General features: G+C 33.1%; 1 protein-coding gene across 4 annotated transcripts in view; it reads right to left on the bottom strand.

Moving 5' to 3' along the window:
- Positions 1 to 1,480: 1,480 nt before the first annotated feature.
- SEMA3A (semaphorin 3A) overlaps positions 1,481 to 21,244 on the bottom strand; it is a 352,298-nt gene continuing 332,534 nt past the window's right edge. For all 4 annotated transcript variants that reach the window (XM_036429563.2, XM_045578494.1, XM_036429567.2 and 1 more), the window contains 5 exons: positions 21,180 to 21,221; positions 16,843 to 17,000; positions 14,527 to 14,594; positions 6,210 to 6,352; positions 1,481 to 4,911 (listed from right to left, as the gene is read on the bottom strand). In XM_036429563.2, the coding sequence (XP_036285456.1) occupies positions 4,456 to 4,911; positions 6,210 to 6,352; positions 14,527 to 14,594; positions 16,843 to 17,000; positions 21,180 to 21,221 (867 nt within the window). In that variant the 3' untranslated portion in view covers positions 1,481 to 4,455. The remainder of the gene's footprint in view (positions 4,912 to 6,209; positions 6,353 to 14,526; positions 14,595 to 16,842; positions 17,001 to 21,179; positions 21,222 to 21,244) is intronic.

Raw genomic sequence — 21,244 nt, 5'->3', positions numbered from 1 at the left:
TGTTTTAAAACAAACCAACCAAAAAAAAAAAAAAAACCCACAAAAAACAAAACTATTAGCAAATTAGCAAGTTAATGGGAACCTGTGGCTGAACATTCTAATACTAGATGACCGAGGTAATACCGAAGGAAAGTGAACTATAAGAGAAACTGTTGAATTGTTAGGGCACAGATGGGTCAACCTGATGAAGCTGTCTTCTCCCAGCCACTCATCTGTGAAATCCTCAGTTCCAACTGAAGCGTGGTCAGTTGACCAAGAGAGGAGATCATGGCATAAAGATTAGTTTGAAGATGGTTGTGGAAACACTGACTGGTAAGGACTTCAGCTGAGTCAAAATAAAAGAGCTCAACATGAAGAGGCAAGGTAGGAAAGAAAGCAAGTGGGTAGGGGGTGAGAGGAAGCAGAGTGCATGACAACATGTGCCAGATGAGAATGCATGATTCAAATATTTTCTTCCAAATCCAAGAAGAAAATAAACAAATGCACCATTGACTCATAGTAGTGGGACATTTTGCTTTTCTTGATGAACCACATGCTCCATCCATTTGGAATACTACTTGTTCTGAGGATGAAAACACTTTTCATGCCTCTTCTCCATCCTCCTTATTTTGTCTATTCAGATCTCCCTTCTTCTATTCATTTAGACAAACATGTCTTATATTTCAATGTATTGTTTGCATATTACTTCTTTTCTGCCTGTGTGTGCTTGCATGTTTGAAATGAAAACCAAGCTCTTTCCTTGGCCAGGTTGAGTGTAAAAATGGTCATACGATATGTGGCATGGTTTCTGTGGCTTCATTCTCTCTTTCACTTATAGCTCGTCTTAACATATTAACTCAACAAACGTATGTTTCTTTAAGTATAAGAAAATTGTTAGAAATAAAATGATTTTGCAAACTTTTTTTTTTTAAAGAGAATGTTCTCTTCTTCATGGAAACATGTATTTTGTGAATATAAACATTGATTTTTAATAATTACTATGAAGTTAAAATAGAAAGGATGGCTGTCTTTGGCATCAGGCCAGCTATATTTAACACCTTACAACTCACTCAGCCATAAAACTTGCAAGATTTCCATTAAAGTTAAATCAAATGGTATGTAAAAAGTGAATTCATAAAACAAAGATTTCAAAATGTTTTGCTATTCACTCCATGTTAATTCTCACTCATAACCTTCAGGATCATCGATTTCAATAATAAATTTGTAGACATCTGAATAAAACCAAAATGATTATGATAATGACACCTTATAGAGTTTCATCCCCATATTTTCTTTTCAGGCATCACATAAAAATATCAATATTTAAGTTAAAGGTCATAAAGTTTCACATCATCACCATAAGTATATAACCCTGTTCGCTGATGACCACAATGCGGAAACCTGAGAGGTGATTATGTGGTCACCTGACGGGTTCTCCACATTTCCTGAACTTTATGTTCCTTGACATCATAGGCTGGAGGGGACAGTAAAGACATCTGAATTCAAATGTTTTGAAGAAATGTGTATTTAGCAACTGAATACATGCCAAAAGGAATAATTTACAGCAGCAGTTTCATTACATTTTCTTTCCAGTTTTGTAGTTCCCATCTGAAAGGCAATGATAAATACAGATATGGAACCTATGTACTACCTGGAAAAAAACATGCTTATTGAATGGGCACACACCTCCTGCCCTTAAATAGCACATGAACCACCTTGTCACCTGGTGGGAAATCTGGCATTTTCTGGTGATGTTGAACACACTGAAATGGAGTACCTGTATAATGTTGCATTGTACACTCGTCTTCTTTTCAAAATTATTTACATCTCTTTGCCTAATGTGTAGGTAGCAAAAATATTAAGCACATACCATTGAAAATCACTAAGTAATACATAAAAATTACTATTAAATGTGCATTTACATGCATTTACATTTTACATTTCATCTCAACTGGGCCATCATTTCTCTGCTGCAAAGTACCTTTTTCCTGTCTTAAGACCACCATCATAATTTGCTCAAGGACATGTGACTCTCTTAACTTGCTTTCAACTTTGATGATCCATGCATATATCAGTCTATCAAATTAAATTGAATGGGACATAATTTTTCGTGCAACCTGTCCCCTCTCAATACACACTGGCAGAAGATTGTAACTGTAATAAGAGTTATTTACCTGCAAGTTATATCCTTAATTTTATTTGAAAACTTAGACTTGATGGTTTATAAAGACATGCCTGTAGATTTGTTAGTTTTTTTAATTTCTTTTAAAGTCTAGACTTTCTTTTTATGGGTATTTCATAATGCTAAACAAAATACATTTAGATATTGGAAGACATCCTGAAATTATTATCCCTAGCCCTTCAAATCTTTTATTTTTAAAGACTAATAAAAATATGATACTTTTTGTTATTGCAAATAAATTCATTTCAGTTGCAAATATAGAATGAAATGCAACACCGTATTTTAATACAGTTAGATACTCTATAAAAATAAAAGAATAACTTATTTTTGGAACACTCTTTGTTCTTTGATTTACATTTCACACTTTCCCCCCCTCTCTGTATGAGTGTGTTCTTCAAATAATTTAAAATTAAGACAGCATTAGAGGATGTACTTCTAAAAGTAATACTGTATTAGTCAATGGAACCTAAAATGGAATGTTGAATATTTTTAGGCTTTCATTTGGAACAAGTGCCAACAAATTGTTTATTCAACATAATCATTAAAACTGTAACATGAGCTTCAATCTGTGAAAAGTTTCAGCTGATAGAGAAATTTTAGAAAATTCACCCTAGTCTGAGGTGAGAAGTTAATGCTGAGTTAATTAGAATCCCAAGACAGTTAGCATTTCAGTGCTGCTTTCAATAAGTAGCAATAAGGATGCTTCTTTTGCATGTTTGTGCATGTTGAAGGGCCTAGGGAGGGATTTCTGGCCAGGGGAATGCTGTGCAAAACAAATTACTGTAATGTTGATGGTTCTACGGGCCTTGAAGTCAATGACTCTCAAGGAATCATCTTAGGACAATAAAGCAGGCAAGCCCTTAGTTAATAATCATTACCTTATTTTACAAGTTGTTGCAAGAGACAAAGTTTTACATGTTTTAAGTGTGGATTGTGTCCTGGAAAACAGTTTGTATAAAAGTCACTCCCACTGACATGAAAATAAGTCATGTTCCTTAGACAGATAACTGTCTTAATGAGAAATAAGAGGCAGTTGATACAGATGTAAATAGAGCTGAGAAATTTACTTTTAAGATAGTGTTCTTAATATTAATGATTTCTATTTAAAAAAAAATTAGGTGGCACAGGTGTAATTCCTAATGGAATCATGAGACAGAGTTCTTATGTCTCAAGTATCGTGCAGGCAATCAAGCTTGGAATTAAGACACATTTTCTATTAATATTATATTAAGATAATGCTTATAAATTTAAAGAAATATTCAGCTCATTTTTCCTCATTTAATCATTAAATACAACAAAATGTGTTTAACATATCAATTTGTTTCTTCACTTTATTTTGGAAGGGTTAAATGCTCTGTTTTTTTCCAAGAACATTATGTAGGTTAAAATTAATTTAGATAATACTTAAAGAAGATGTTCTTTGTTTGAAACTCTCAGAAAAATAAATCATAATTTATCCATGTTTTAGGAATAAACTTCTAAAGAAGTGTATATATTTCTAAAACAGTATTATTGGCTCTCCTTCTTGCAGAACAGAAAACAAAATTTTGAGAAAAAAAAAGCAGCACAGAATTGGTATTTTTAAAGCAAAAACTATATAGCACAATAATTGTAAGACAAAAACCTACTCTAGCTTAGGAAAGAGCTAAATTTTACTGCATATTTGTCATGGTACATTTAAATTATAGTTTTAATAAAATACATCTTTAGATCAAAGCTGAAAGAAGACATCAGTAGTAGATCAGTGTATTCCATTTTTCTTCTGGATGATGGATGGTTTATGTTTTTCATATTTCCACAGACCATTTCATTTTACTCCTCCAGTACATATAAACAGGAGTGCTGGTAGACAAAAATATCCATGAATCCAACCACGTTTTGGAATATGCATCAGCTTAGTAAATCCATGCAGTTTATTTTAAAGTTTTAGTTAAATAAAATGGCTTCGCTGATGCAATTTTTCTTCTTTAGATGGCAACATGGCAAATGACATTTTTATTTCTCAGGCAAAGAAAGCAAAACCTGTACAGGGAAATCCCATAGGAAACGTTAAGACTGCTACAGGGAACATCTCTGTTCACCTGACCTCTATTACTTGTTGGCATTAGGAAGAAAGCCTGTTAGGAAAGTTACTCATGGACTTAATTTATAATTGGTGGAACTCAGTTGCATTTCCCACCGTTGTAAACATCCACATAATGCCATGAAAAAAGTTCATGTATATTGCATTTTTTTTTCCAGTTACTGTCTTAGGCAAGTTTCTACTTGTTTGAGGTTTCTAGAGGTAATGAAACTCAGACACTTCTGGGTGCCCTCTCAAATTCGTGGGTCCTCCTGTTTCTACCTTTCTTATTTTCCTGCAAATGCTTCCATTTGTTACTGTTCCCTTGGGTATGTCCTGGCCTTTGCCGGCGTTGTTTTCGGTCCCTTTTCCACACTTGTTCACAGAACTCATCCATTGTGTTCAGGTTGGGGTGGTTGATGAGCTGCATGAAGTCTCTGTACCAGACCTTCTGGCTAGGTGTCATGCTGTGGGCCATTTCTTTGGTCTTAGGGCCATCTCCATCGTCATATTTATGAAGAAGTTCTTCCAAATGCTCTGTGTCAATCACTTCCAGGGTCACTTTAAGAAGAGTTTGCATGAAGCCGTGTTCCACGGCATGACACAGGTAGTTGCCTGAATTCTTCCGCTGTAGACTGCGCAGTAGAAGGCCTTGTTCTGTCCTGATGATATGATCGTCCACTCTAATCTAGCAGAAGGAGAGAAAAAGGCAGTAAAATGTGTATATTTAAAAGAAATGTAATTTCTGAAACTATCTCTGTAAAAATGTAGATTGTGTTGATGCACATTATAACACTTGAAGTCTCTGGCTTAAGAGATATGATACCATTTTCCTATCAGAAAAAAAAAAGTTATAAATTTGTCAATTGTTTTTTAAGATGCATTGCAAAACACTGGCTCCCTATGGTTTCAATAAAATTTCTCACAATTTAAAATATTCAAGGTAATGGGAGGAAAGTATAAATATATACTTCATTTTGTACATTTGAAAGAAGGCATATAAATATAGGAGAAAGTTAACATTAACTATTAGAAGTGGAAACGCAGAACCATGATAGTAGAAAACAATTCAGCATTAGAATGTACATTTAGGAAGATCAGAAAAAAAATGAAACAAAGACATCAGCAATGGAGCAAGTAGAAAAAGGGTAGTGTCACAAGCTTAGTAAGTATTTATTCATTTTCCTAGGTCTTAGATGTGACAGAACCATGCCAATATGCTCTTGAATATATCTAACCTCACTTTTATTTTGAATACAGTTTCTAACAGAGATGTCTAACAGTAATGAACAAAACCAATCTTGACATTTGTGTGATGTGATTACATACTTAAAGACTGCTTCAGATGTCAAAAAAGATAATAGGATAATTTTTGCCTTTATCTTCAGATTATGTTTATAAAATTGTCTGCACATAATACATTTAAAAATAACCTGCATAGTCTGGTTACCCTTATTTAATGCTTTTAGAAAGCTCAGGGTTCTCACTGATATATTCTATGCACAGTTCTTTATTTTTACACAGAAATAGGAAGCTCTGTCTGATTCTGCATGCTAATTTCATATGAGAGTTCATACTGGGACCTTACATACTTCATCATAAATCTACTACTTTTTCCCCCAAACCTGCCTTTCCCATTGGAGGTGGAAGTTAATGAAGAAAAAACAAACAAAGACACATTTAGATAGCAGAATTAATTGAACAAAAATTAAAATTACTAGGGGGATTTTTTTTTCACTAGACAAATATATAACATAACTGCTTTATAGATAACTACAGAAAGAAAAAAGAAGATTCTAAAATATATCCCCAAATGGCTTCTGAGACAAAACTCACATTTGTTTCTCTAACTCCTAGCACAAAGCTTGTCATTTAATCAGTCTTCAATGAGTATCTGTTTAGTGAATGAGCTGTTATTGAGTGAAGAAAAGGATAAAGATTCACAGCACTCCCCCTCTCAATATTCATGCAGTTTCATTGTGATACCTCTTGTTTTCGCTCTTCATTTCGCCTCTGGAACTGCCAATAGACCAGAGCTCGCTGTGACTTGGGGCTGCATTCCAGAAATGTGCTGCTATTTTCTACCCCATAGATGATTCTTTCTTCAAGGCTGTGGTCATGGTGCTTATCTATTCAGGGAGGAAGAAATTAAATGAGAAATGTTGGAGAAACCAACTCAACTTTTCAATGTACTTATTTGGAAATTCAAGAGATACATTTATTGCCAAGCTGGGAGTCTTTTTCAAATTGATTGTGGATGGCAGAAATGTCAAGGATGTAAAGTTTCAGAACCCAAGTGGTTATCAAAATAGACATTCCTTTGGTATGGATTATATAAGCCACGTGCAGATATCTGCGTACCAGAAAACAACATGACAGCAACAAAATCTGTCACATGTCTGGTATACCTATACATTTTTAGAAGTCATGATAATCCTCTCCAAGAAATGATTTTCACAGTAAAACTCTGTGCTCTGATCAGTGGGGCCAGTTCATATTACAATATTTCCCAGCAGTCAAGTTATTCAACGAGGCCTTTGAAAACAAGATTTTTGCCTCTTTGTATTGTGTGTGCGTGTGTGTGTGTGTGTGTGTGTGTGTGTGTGTGTTTTATCTGTAAAAGTAAATTTACCAACCAATATTTACCTAGTATTTTACAAACGGTATGAGTTCAGGAATTTTATATTCCTTGCCAATACCTCCCAAATAGAACAGGTTTGTTCTGAAGATCAATTGGTGTGAAAAGGTTGGGATGGTTCAGAGGAAAGAAGGGCCGTTCCGACGCCATGTGGTTTCAATTGTTCTCATTTTAAGACGACACATCTTGCAATATTTTTAAGAATCAGACTAAAGAATATGGCAAGAGTCAGTAATAAAATGCAACAATAAGAAATCCTGTTTCCTGATTAAGTTTCTATTATTTTACCCTTTATGTAACCTCCTTCAGTGTGGTGAATGAAACACAGTTAAGATCAAAAGTATGACACATGGGGTGTAGGTAAAACTCATTTAGAGTAAAAAAAAAAAAATCCTCCTTATTATCTTGTATAATCCTGTTTTCATTATGACATCCTGCATAGTCTGGAACTCATTATATTAATTTGGAAAATAATAAATATATTTTCATATGCATAGAGGGCTGACAGTAAGAGACAGATGAAAATTTTTTGTTCTCTATTTCAAACTTAGCTAGACTTTTTTATTTAAGCCCCTCCACTTTTTTTTTTGGCATCACTTTGACAGTTTTACTCTCCTTATAATCAAAATGAGGACTTTTGTCTGTCAGACACAATATGACTTGCTCACATTAGATTGAAAACTTTCCAAATCCTCCTGCCATCTGATCCTTGTGTACATGGCCGATGTCCATCATCTTTCAGTCTCACCCTGTCTAGAATCAACCTTCTGCCTCCATTTGCTATTTCCAAGGATGTCAACCTCTATTGTGTCTTTCCCTGTATTGATGGAGGTGTGAAATATAACTCCTTTAATATAGAGAAGTATCTGTCCCTTCTTATTTAAAAGATCAATCCCTTAGAAATAGGGGGGAAAAAAGCAGGAAATGAATTAAATGTAAAGAAACAACATTTAATCTACTTGAAGTCATTTTTTACGCACTGGAGATATATAGCTTTTCCAATATCAACATTGAATGTGGTAGTATTTTTTCACTGATATTTTTAGTGTGTCTTTGATTGAATAGATATGGCACACGTTGCTCTGCTAGTTTGCAAGACATCTGCTTCCCTGGATGGAGAGAAATTGAGTATTTTTGCTGGAAAGTCTTCTTTGGTTCAGGAGCTACCACAAATCATTAAATGCATTTTTATTAATTTCAGAGAGGAAGGAAGATGGAGAGATAGAAAACATTAATGATGAGAGAGACTCATTGATCAACTGCCTCTTGCATACCTTCTCCAGGGATCGAGCCAGCAACCTGGACATGTGTCTTGACTTGAATCAAACCTTGGACCCTTCAGTCCACAGGCCAATGCACTATCTACTCAGCCAAACCAGCTAGGGCCCTTATAATTTCTGGATATGTTTTTCCTCCATGACTGTTTTGGTTCTTTGTCAGCATACTTGCTTTGCTGTGTGACATTATTCCTATCTTTATCTTATATTTGTATTTAATCAAATAATTGCAAATTGTATGAAATCTATTAGTTTGCTTAACAATTATACATAACAAAATACTTATAACTCTTTAAAATATTTTCTTTGTGGTTCATAAAATATATCTACATAAAAATAACATATAATGTCTGAATACAGAAATAATCATGAATATGTAAGGTGGTATTATTGTCATGGTTGCTCTTTTAATATTTTAAACTGTTAATTCATTCATAAATTAGAATCTTTTATTGAGAACTCATATTAGACAAATTATGAACTCCTTCCCAACATCAATCCTGCTCTTTCACCAAAAAATAAACTTTCTTTTTTATGCTTCCTAGCATCTTGTTTTGCATATATCTTTAGAGTAATGTAGTTTTTAGAATTAATTATTAATCTATTTATCTTCCTCCAAACTATACATTCTACAAGACATTTATTAACCCTTGGCTGAAGTTTGCTGAAGGGCAAATCTAGGCAACTATTTACTCTGCTTTAAAGTTAAAATCTCATGTAACTTTGATATCCTCAAGATAGATTTACTATAGTTTTCTTCAAAATAATTTTAAATGTAATCAATTAGAAAGGGTATAGGGTATAAAACCCTGATTATACATAATGCATTGTTAAACATTTAAAACTATTAGGCCTGGGCACAAATCCATGTGCCAGTAGCTCTTTGCAGGGCCTGGCCACTCTGCGCCCATGGCCCAGAGGCCCATCTGAAGCTGGGTGTGAAGCGCTTGCCTCTTTCTGCACCCCAGCCTGGCCAGAGGCCCATCTGTGGCTGGGTGTAGAACACTTGCCTTGTCACCATGGCAATGAAGCAAACATTCTCCAGGCCAATCATGCTGCCCACTCTCAGCAGCTGCCCCCCCAGAACTGGGGAATTCCGGAGGCTGAGAGGACTGGGTGCTGCCATATTGTGGCTATGAGCACCGCCATCTTTGTAACAGTGATGGTTAATTTGCATATTACCCTTTTATTAGATAGGATATTCTAAATTTGTTAAATTTTAGAACGTTACAACAGTTGATTTAAGATAACATGAGAGAAAATGATGACTACTCAAGTATACTACAGAATAAAAAATCCAAATATGGGAAAAGAAGAGAAATAAATTTGATAAAGAATTCAGGGTAATATCTCAAGAGACCCCTAAATCTCTAATGGATATCCTTGTCCATGAGTAATCTTGTAGGTTTCCAGAAAGAAAGCAATATCAATGTAATCCATTTAGAAATACATTTCACACTTAGAAAGCAACTGTTTTGAATACAAACTTTTGCAATGAAAATTACCAGTAGACAAGCAGGGCATAGTTGTTAAATTTGCATAATGAGTTCTCATGGGTTGAATTGAATATTTAGAGCAAAATAATTGAGAGAGCAACAAAAATTAAAATAATTTTAAATGCACCACAGTGTTTTTGAATAACACAATGTTAAATATGTTACAGCTGTTAATGACAAGAAATAATGTTTTTAAGGAAGCAATCTTCAATTAATCATTTCCTCTTTTAGTGGAATAATTTATGGAAATGAAATGAGCCTAATAAACCAGAAAGAATGGGAGGAAAGAAAGAAGTTAAATAAATTGCTTCCTTTTGTAACAACAAAAAGTCATGATATCCATCATTTGGCCAGAAATATCATATTGCTGAAGGCCTTATTTAGTATTTGATTCTTTTCCAATAAAGCAGAAACAGAAGGCATCACATTTCAGCTTTCCATTTACTTCACTTTCCATTTTAACCCCATAAATGTCTTCAGAGTTTGAAATGTTAATAATGTAAGGATCTTAAAAAAATTGATGTCATGTAGAAAAGACAAAGTTGGGTGAGTTAATGAAATGTGTTTATTCAACTATTTGGTCTCTGTTATCATTTTTGATGTCTTCCCATTTATGTTAGTGAAAAGTTGAATTTCATAAATAATGAAAATAAAACAATTTGGGGAAGGGGCAAATGGTTGTAAATTATTTTAAATATTTAGCAAATACAGTTAATAGCTAATGTACATAAAGATAAATCTAATTTTAATTGTTTATAACACATTGTAATTTTAATATTTTACTGTACAGATTTTTATCTCAATAATATTTGCTGTTAAAGTTCAAGCAAAGAAGAAAATGTTTTGTTTAAAATGCTCTTATTGGTTTTCAGATAGGTAAATGCATAAATGGCAGATATGACCAGGTTAGCACTGCCACAAAATACTATATTCACAACTCTGTAGACTATGAAAATGACAGAGCCAAAGATATTTTATGAAATTTTGATGCCAACCAAGACATAAATTGAGCTAGTTGTGGAGATAATTGAGAAGATCGAATTCTGTGGGTGTTTTTCTATGGGGATGCTAGAGGGGAAATGCAGAACAGCCAAGGGAACTAATACAAAGTGAAATTCAATGATGGCATTAAACTAGAAGTTAGGATATAAAATATTTCCAAGATTAAAAAGTCTAAGATGATGTTCATTTAAAAACTGCTACTTTTGGGGTGCACCTTTTTCTTCTCTGGATCTGTAGACCACAGTTTGACTCCTTCTTGTTTGGCAAGGAAGGGGAGAGGGGAGGTAGTTTAAAGATAAATTAATTCAGCCCCCCATGCTCTTGAATCAAATTCAGACCAGCTTCCATTGTGTGCACAACAATTAATGCAGGGAAGAAAACATATTGCAAAAACCTGAGGTTTGTCTTTAGCCTTCTGTAGGAGGTATAAGCGGGAGGACAGGAAGAGGTGCCAGCACCTATATATTTAGGGTTTTGTACTAACATCCCCCTAGGTGAAGGGCCACTAGTGATGAAAGAGAGCCTTCTGGATGGAGGGGAAGGGGAGCTGGATTTCTGTCTCACCCAGACCAGCTCACCAAGGGCAGCCTTTACTCAGAGGGAGCAGAGCGCTGAGTGAGTGCTAAAGGTTTCATCAAGAGGAAAATTTCTTCCACTTCATTCTGCATTATTTTATATAGTCTCTTTATTAAAACCTCAGGATAGGTAAAATATAGAGTGTTACAAACTATGTTTACCATCACAGCTGGAACTGATTGTCCTGAAATGTATAATTTGGCTTCAAGTTGCCTAGCAGCTTTCAGTGAAAACAAATCTTTGTGTGTTTCCATATGAGCACAACTATTTTATTCCATGCGGGATGGGACATTAGCAAGACAACATACATGACTTAATAGGGTTGAGTTCTGGATTTTTGCTCATTTTACTTTAAGTATTGATAACACCCATTTTAAGACAATTTACTGATTCCCAAGGTGTGACTCAGCCTGGCCATATGGGTAGGTATATCTGACTAAGTTTCAAACATTTGAAATTTACTATAATCTTTGGAAAATATATATATATATATATATATATATATATATATATATATATATATACTGCTTTGTCAATTATCAAACAAGCAAACAAGGAAATAAGAGACCCTCAAAAAGGGAATGTTTTATTGCTGCAGAACTTCTTGGACTATTTTACCATTTCCTCTCATATATCACAAGCATTTCCTTAGAATTGTTCACCACCCCCAGACCACACCCCCCCCCCCCCCCCACATCACTCAGTAAAGCTGAAGCACAGCAATTATCTTTCCTCTTTACAGCGTGCATTCTGATGGGAGAATCAGAAGACAGCTTGATCCACATTCATTTTCTTTCTGTAGGTAAGCAATCCTATAGCAGCAAAGTTGACAGGCTTCCACCAAACTAATTTCATCAAAGCAAAATTTTAAAAGCTGGAGCACTCGCTAATGCCTAATCAATGAACAGTCAACAACATTAACATTCACAGCTTCACTTTTTAAAATGTAAATACGCCGTTGGTCAGCTTTTTCTTGTATATGTACACTCATAATTCCATCATATATATAATAAAAAAAAATACTAACCAGGGCCCTAGCCAATTTTGCTCAGTAGATAGAGCATAGGCCTGTGGACTGAAGAGTCCCATGTTCCTTTCCAGTCAAGGTCACATGCCCATGTTGTGGGCTTGATCCCCAGTAGGGGGTGTGCAGGAGGTATCCAATTAATGATTCTCTCTCATCATTGATGTTTCTGTCTATCTCTTCCTCTCTCTTCCTCTGTGAAATTAATAAAAATATTTTTTAAAAACCTGATTGGGTCTTTGAAGGGACTGGATTTCTAAACAAATAGATAAATCTGTAAAATGTTGTATTTAAACTGTATTGCATTAAAATTGTAAAATGATTTTTATATTATATTACAAATTGATTATCAGTAAAATATAAATATATGCAGCAGTCTTTGAAATATAGCATAATATCCTACATATACTGATGTTTAAAAATTATTTATTAGTTAATTGATTTACATTTTTAAGATATTTTATTTCTGTATATGATTGTTTTTTTTTTTAATATATTTTATTGATTTTGTACAGAGAGGAAGGGAGAGAGATAGAGAGTTAGAAACATCGATGAGAGAGAGTCATCGATCAGCTGCCTCTTGCACACCCCCTACTGGGGATATGCCCGCAACCAACGTACATGCCCTTGACCGGAATCGAACACGGGACCTTTCAGTCCTCAAGCCGACGCTCTATCCATTGAGCCAAACCAGTCTCGGCATCTGTATATGATTGTTAATAATAACAATGTATGCCAAATCATTTATACATAAAAAACAATAGATGTTATTTATTTCAAATCTCTTCTGAAAAACCAAAACAATAAGTATCTATGCTATAGCTGAAATATTTAATTTACTCATTCAACAAATATTTATCTACATGATATTTATTATCATGATATTGCATCTGCTATAGCCCCAGAGATATAATAATGAGCAAAGTAGCAAGATACATACCAATATAGAGATTAAAGTCTGATAAAAATGAGCTCTAGCTATATTATCTTAAATCTTTTTTCCATTTGTTATTATAAATTCTCGATAGTTAAGCAAGCAGATTATTTAATATGTGAATTAATATTTCATAAGACAACATAGTTTAAATAGTGCTTATCATAATTGAATATTTTTACATAAAATAGGTGAATAGAAGACTAGTGAATAGAAGACCAGTTTTATCGTCCAATTGAATTATGCCATTTGAAAAAAATTAAGGGGGTAGATTAATAATGCATTATATCCACAATGACAAAAATTAATAACATTTACTCAATATAGTGGTCTATTTTTCCTTTATGATAAGAATATTAGCAGACAGGAAAATCCTTGGTAATTAAATTTTGCAAGAAAAACTGACCCAAAATATAAGCTAAGTTCATGGCCATCTGTCTCCTGGTATTGTTATCCTCCAAACAACCCTGTGAATGTTCATAAACCAGAGAGCAGTACATACAGGACACATGTCAGGGATCTGACTTTCAGAAAAGTAGGTTTTGGAATGCATGCTAGGGATGCTAGGGTGCTGCTTATACAGTGTATTGTTTTTTTGTTACATTAGTGAAACATAAATTTTCTATATGCAGAATTAGTAGATCACATCCAAATTAACTGCTAAACATATTAGACCTTCCTTTAAGATTATTGTAAAAGACAGAAAAATGTTAATAGTATAATTATGTCAATTACATGTAAAATGTTCTCATTTTAGCTATGAATTCTTCATAGCAGTGATGTCATTGATAAGTTTCCCCAGCAGAGGGAAGCACAGCTTCATTATTATTTTTGTAAAGGGTTGAAGTAGGAAAATGAGATATTCTACAATTTTACTCCATTTTATATGAAGACTGGTTGGTATTTCAGCATTATCTAAGCACCCTGACATTAAGTAGGCTTTGAAACCTATATAAAATGAATTTGGTCCCAAATCCCCAGATCAGGAGAAGATTCTATTATTAAATCAGCGTGAAGATACCGGAATTATCTTCTACTAGACTAGGATATTCAATAACAATATGTTGGGTACCGTCAGCATATTCCTAAATACTTTGAGTGACAAAGAATACACTTTCTTCTTTGATATATATATAAATGAATATTTTTGTTGCCTACTACTCTCACATGGCAACTGTATATGAAATCATGCACTTAAAACTGGCTTCTTTTGATAATATGAGAATATTGAGCTTTAAGTCTCATAAGTGTTTAAAATTTTGATGTGTGTGCCTTGCATGTGTGTAGATACGCTTTATGTCTTGTGATTTTATGCCAGAGTTAGCAGGTTGAAAGATGAAAAATGTTGTAACTTACCATGGTGTTGTAAGTCTAAACAGTGAGTTAATGGGTCTCCATTTCGTATATCTTGTCGTCTTGTACGTCTAAAACAATTCATTTAAAAGGTGTTATTGTAATTCTATCCCCTCTTGGGAATTTGTAATACGAATTAGGGTGAATTAAAAAGCAAAGACTTTAAGAGTTTATCAAAAGAAATGTATCCATTACTAAAATATTTTTTTTCAAAGTAGCTCATTATGCCTGTAAAAGCAATCCCAAAGCTGATCAAAATGGAAAACAGTATACAAATCTATAACAATACGTTAAAAGTATGTAAGTCATTGACAACAAATTTTCTTTCCTTTCTTTTTTCTACTGGATGTAATTCAATAAGGATCTAATATCTAGAAACTCCTAAATTCTTAACATCTTAAATTCTGATTCTGAGCAAAAAGCACGAAAAATAGAATAGCAATCCATTTCTTCAATAAATAGAATTAAACATTTTTTTTCTGATCACTAATGAGGAAACTTGAAAATTAATATTCATATGAATGTTCTCTTTCTCATAACACATGTTTTTGTTACATTAATAGAATTCAGTTAAGTTTAAAAGTATTAAGATTATGAATTTCATTTTTAAGTTAGTTTTTAAATTTTCTTTTATGGTCAACCTTTTTTTTTCTTTTTTAAAAAAAATATGTCTTTTATGATCATAGGGCTATGATTGCAAACCAATTTACCTATGAAGTGAATAAAAGAAGGAAAGCAAAAACAAATACTGAAGAGCAGGCCTTCTTTCATTAGAATAAGGCGGAAGAGAAGACAATGAACTTACCTCTAAAAGAAAAGCCAAATTTGCTATAAAAATCTAAATGAGTTTTTCCTACTTGTACTGCTCAGATCATGTTAGTTGAGTACATTCTGGGTGTCCCATCTGAACTTAGCTAAAGGTTGACCCGGAAGAAGGAGGTTGGCTTTAGCAATTGTGGTGCAAACAAGACTTCCAGAAAGAGGCTAAAAAGTGGAGACGGGCTATGTGTAACAGACCTGAAAAGATTGGGGACACTTGCCCAACTCTTTTCGGCATCTATTTTAATGGGTATTGTCTTTCTGAAAAGTTAGTTACCATCCCTGAAAAGAGCTCACACAAAGGTCATTGAGAATTTGTTACTGTTCTCATAAATTTAGAAGTCCAAAGTATTTATAGATTCCTATTTGTAGGATTGGTGAGACTATCAACAGATGTTGTGCATTTCAAAATTGAGCCAACAAGAGAATTTGTGAAACAGAAACCACAAAGCACTTGAAAAGGCATTTTCTTTTTACTGCATTTAAGCTTTTGAAAAATGCCTTCACAAGGAACATATAAATGTGAGGTCTCTAAACATCCTTTACAAGGAAACATGCAGTTGGATTAAGTAAAATCTGCAAGGCATACCAAAATATATTAATAATAATTCCTTCAATCATGAATTGTAGGAATGCAATAGACGCATTTCAAATAAATAACACACAGCTTTTTAACATATTAGAGCTGTAGTTATGATTTTTAATCCTTCTTATTAAGATTAGCTTAAACTTATAATAGAATGGGTTGTTACTAAATTAGGTAATAGACATTTTCACATGGGAAGGAAATAATACTCAATTTTAGTTCAAACATGAATTCATATTTTTGATTAACATTAAAAGCCCCATAAAGCTAAATGATTTTACGAACCATAACATTTTAATAAAATACTTGATTCAATTGCTATAAAAGCTGCACATTGTTATTTTTTAAATTATCCATGGTTTCTTTAATCAATAATGCATTATCTCCACAGTAAGTTTTTTTTTAATGTAAACTTCCAAGCTAAAATCGTAGGAATATGAAATGATACAAACATATCATCTCAATTCTGAATGTTAAAGACTTAATAAAACTGTATTTACAAAATGGGTAGGCTAATACTACATTGACATTTAATATTATTAACTACCTTTCCTCTATATGGACTGATTATATGATAGATTTAAGTTGAAGATGACTTACCACTTCATTTCCCCCTGTGTAAAATGAAATTGCAAAACGTTATCACTTCCAAGTACAAACATTTAAAGATATAATTGTGATGTTTTAGATTTCCCTCAGTGATTAATTAAAACCATTTGTCCCATTACATTTGCACTCAGCTATCCTATTATACATTTTTCTGATTGTTTTGACTAAGGAAAAGGGGGGGGGGGGGAACACAACCTCCAAACCTCCTTTTATTAATTGACAAAAAGTTGGTATACTGATATGAAGGAAGCTGTTTCAAAAATGATAATAGCAAACATTTTGTTTACTTCCGGTATCTTTCCTACCTCTTTGCAGTAGGAAAGTAGCGAGAGCAAGAGGAGCCGTCCCAGGCGCAGTACGGGTCTCGGGCGAGGCAGCACTCTGCACAGGCTTTCCCGTAGATATCACAGCGGTGCAGGGGCAGCTGGGCAACCCCCGCCATGGAGCCAATATAGAGCTGTTGCTGTAGAAAGAATTTATTATTACGACAAAGCTAACTTGTTTTCCAAAGTTTTCTTTAAAAATGTTTATACATAGCAAAGATAAATTTATATTTGCAGGTTAAAAAAAAAAATCTCATTATTGGCAGTTTCTTCGAAGGCCTGGCAAATAATGTGACAATTTAAAAAGAGAGAAACATGAAAATTTAAATATTTGACTGAAACAGGTGAAGTTTATAAGTATAGATCCAAGGGAAGATACAGGAAGACAGTGATAGTGATATGTCAACTATACCTAAATTAAAAAATAAATAAATCAATAAATAAAGACAGTAAGACGTTGAACAATATGATGATAAAATTTTCAAGTTTTTTGGTTCTTAGTTAGCTTGTTTTTGCTTCTACTGTTCATCATTTTGATGGATCAGATGATCTCCCTTGCTCTGTATTCCCGAGGCAGCCATCATCTGCTTCTGACTCCTGGGTGCCCACGTTGCCTGGGATGTAGTTTTAGGGGTTGCATTTGTGAGACGTTTTGCTCAAAACCAAATGTGTTGTCCTTGCACTACCTCCAGGAAAATTACTTTAAACATGACCACAGGATGACTTCTCATTTGAAATGTCATCCAAGAGGGAAGTCAAGTACACTCTGGCTGCTGCAGCAGACTTAAAGCTGAAGCTCAGGCACTGTGGGCAGTGCGGTAACGGGCAGAGAGACACCTGGATGCTAAGTCTTCCTCTGCTCCAACTCTCACTGTGACCTTAGGACAACCACACTATTTTCTAAGCCTTTTCCATAAAATAAGCATGTCTAACTAAATCTTTAGAGTATGCATCCACATAAAATGTTTAACTATGTCGTTATCCTCAACGAATTTGGAGTTACCCAATAAGGCAGAATATTGGAGGGGAGAAAATTTCCTAGTACCAACAAATTCAAGATTTCAGCACAGTATGAAAAGTACCTTTTACAAAATTGAGCCAATGTAGCATGTCAGCTGCAAATTTATCTAAATACAAAATGAAATTAAATAAAATTATTTAGTGTTTTCTTCACATTCTACTGTAGTTGGAGTCACAGTTTCCTTTTTCTTGCACTAAGGGTTGAATAAACCCTATGTAAATACTGAAATATGTAACACTTTCCATGGAAAAGCTCTTAAAAATGTTTTTTTTTAATTTCTCAACTATATAAATAAAAAATAAGTTACAGAAAAGCTGATCTCTGAAGCATGTGTGGTCTTTTAAATATTGCAAACTTCCTGAGAGTCAGCAATGGGTATAAATAAAATTGCATTTCCAAAAAGACTTTCAAAGATGGACTACATATGTGAATAAATAAGTAAGCTGAATAAAAACAGAAGTATCTATTGGAATGAAATAAATTGTTAAGGTTATAAGGAGTATTTTTATAGAAAATAATTCTGTGCTTCAAGCTAACCAACTAATTTTATCTTAATACAAGAAAGAGAAATAAATAAATAAATAAATAAATACATATATTTAAAAACATGGAAGAAAAAAAAAGGGAACTAAGAGGAAAGAAGCGATACAACAAAAAACAAACCATAGTGAAAGCAGTTATCCTAACCAATGTAGCTCATTTCATTCCAGTAAGTGAAAACTATTTATAGTAGAGTATTCTAGTATAGTACAGAGTATACATTACAGTTGCTCAACTTCTTACTATATTCATCTTTATTACTATATACTGACTGATGATATAAACCATGTCAAACTAAGAAATGAAAATTCCTTGGGAAGAAAAAAATGAAGTATCATCTCATCTCTCAGCTTTTCATTGAGAGACACTTAGGTTACATTTTATCTTTCTTAATAGCATCTGCAGTGTACAATAACAATTGACCATAATTTGTAAAATATTAACAAATAACTTAATTCACAGAATTAACTTATCCCCCTCCTATTCTTCATTTCTGTTTTCTAAAAGCATCATTAAAAAAATAAACTTAGATTGTATTGAAAACAAGAAATCTCAATGTAAATTTAAAAATGAAACAAGCACATAATACTTAAACAACAATTAACTTAGTTAAAATGGGATATTAACATCCAGAAGTATAGTTGGCATTGGTGAATAAGGACACACTGAACCATATATTGTGGTCATAACTATTTAAAAATCTATTGACCAAAATGGTCAACCCATTCAAAAGACCACTCTATGTTTGTCTAATGGCTTTTAAGAAGAATGAGCAAAATTGATACAGGTTTTTAAAATATGGCATTTGAGTAGAAAAATAGTTGTTATTAACTAAATAATATTTAAATATACCATATATCTTTAGGAGAAAAAAAAAGAAAAATAATACATGGGAAGAACAGAAAACTCCAAATATGGCAACTAAAATTATTGTAATAAAAAGCTAAAGTTCATAAAATGCCAAAAATTAAATATAACTCAATGGCCAGCTTATATCTTACAATTATTCTGCAGTACTATTAATGATTTGCAAAACCAATTATGCTATCTAAATGAAATACATGGGAGGTTTGCAGGCACCATTGAGCTTAATCCAGTCACTAGCAAGCAACCTGATGTGCTTTTTCTGCCCAATTTAACATCACCATAGGCTTTCTCACTATCCTCCTTAACAAGTTGCAGGTCATAAAGCAGGAGATGAGTCCATTTATCCAGAAAATTAGTTGTAACACTGATTATCCCTCTTGAAACTATTGCCTCACTCTTACAATTTCCAGGAGCTTTAAAGAAATGGAGTCACATTTTAATGATAACAAACTCCCACTATTGGAAAATAAAGACAGGAGACACTTTCTTCCAGTATGAAATTTTAAGCTGATAAACTGTTCTTTGTTGTTGTTTTTTTAAAAAATCTTAATGAAATGTATTACTTTTAATAGGCAATTGTTGAGTTAGCTTTTAACCTTTTTTTAAAAACAGAAATACATCTTTATAATATTAGATACAACATAATGAAGATTGGCAATAAAACCTAGTAGAGAATAACTAACTTAATAAATCATATGGGAAATAATATCCCAGTTTTGATTTCATCCTGTTAATCCCAGATTTGCTTGCCAACATTTGACAATTTTTAGATGATAAGAACAGGTGAACACATGCTTATGAAGTGTAAGATAACAGTATCAAGTCAATAATATCTGCACTCCAAGTTTCTGTAAATATCTTGGAGGTTATCAATCTATTTTGACATGTACGTGTGGAAAGCATATACTCTGCTTTATTGGCATAGTACTTTAGTGTCTTGTACAAGGGCTAATGCATGGTCAGAGGTAAGACAGTTCTGAAATAAGATTAGCCAAATGATTCTCATATTAAACAATTTTGGGTGTAAGTTCTCACTGTAGCGAGTGTGGGGCTCCCCACTCCATCCTGTTTTTTTCTTTTTTCTTTCTTACTATGTTATTTAATAATTAACTATTAATTCAACTCAATATTAAAACCTTTTTAAATATTAAAACTTATAATTACCAGTTACATATTGGATGGAAAGGCTAGATAACATTTATGGGGAAAGGGTATTTGGTTAGCAGTTAAAATTATATTTGTTTTGTACATGTCACTTAGCATTTAGAAGTCATTTGTGTTCACATGTCTTGCCAAGCATTCATTCAGTGTGACTGGAAAGTCTGTTAACATGCTGTCCATAACCTATGAACTCATGGAGTTTAATAACATCATTTGGCAGGACTGTTTTGCCATTATTCCTTCATAGTTAGCCAAACTAAATGTTTTCCCTAGACTATAATGCCACTGAAAAAATAAGTGACTTTTAAAATCAAGATCTCCAAACATATATAGTCTAGTGCATGCTTTTAAGCCTATAAAGTGTACTTTGTTTATATATACAGATAAATTATAAGTTTACACTCTGAAATATCCACTATTGTTATTTTTAAAGGAAAGATAGATGAGTACAATTATTTAGTAAATTATATCACAATAATCAGAAATGCTATAAATGAAAATTTACAAGTAATAATCTAACAAGTATATTTATAGGACATATATGAGATTGGTCAAAATGTGAGGGCAATGAAAATATCTTTAGATTTTATTCTACTAGCTTTTTGTAAAAACATTCTTTTCTCTTTTTTTGAACAATTGTCAATTATATGGATCATCAATATATTCATATATTTAAAACACAAAATTTAAAAAAATGTAGAATACTGGTTTTAATATATAATGATATTACCTGCTTAGTGGAAAGCTCCATTGCTGAAATAGTAGTTGGTTCCTAAAGAAGGAAAAGAAAATGTG

This window comes from Pipistrellus kuhlii, unplaced genomic scaffold, assembly GCF_014108245.1.
Source record: "Pipistrellus kuhlii isolate mPipKuh1 unplaced genomic scaffold, mPipKuh1.p scaffold_m20_p_10, whole genome shotgun sequence".
NCBI classification, from domain to species: Eukaryota; Metazoa; Chordata; class Mammalia; order Chiroptera; family Vespertilionidae; genus Pipistrellus; species Pipistrellus kuhlii.
Note: the sequence above shows the minus strand (reverse complement) of the source record. Positions and strands in the feature narration are given on the sequence as shown.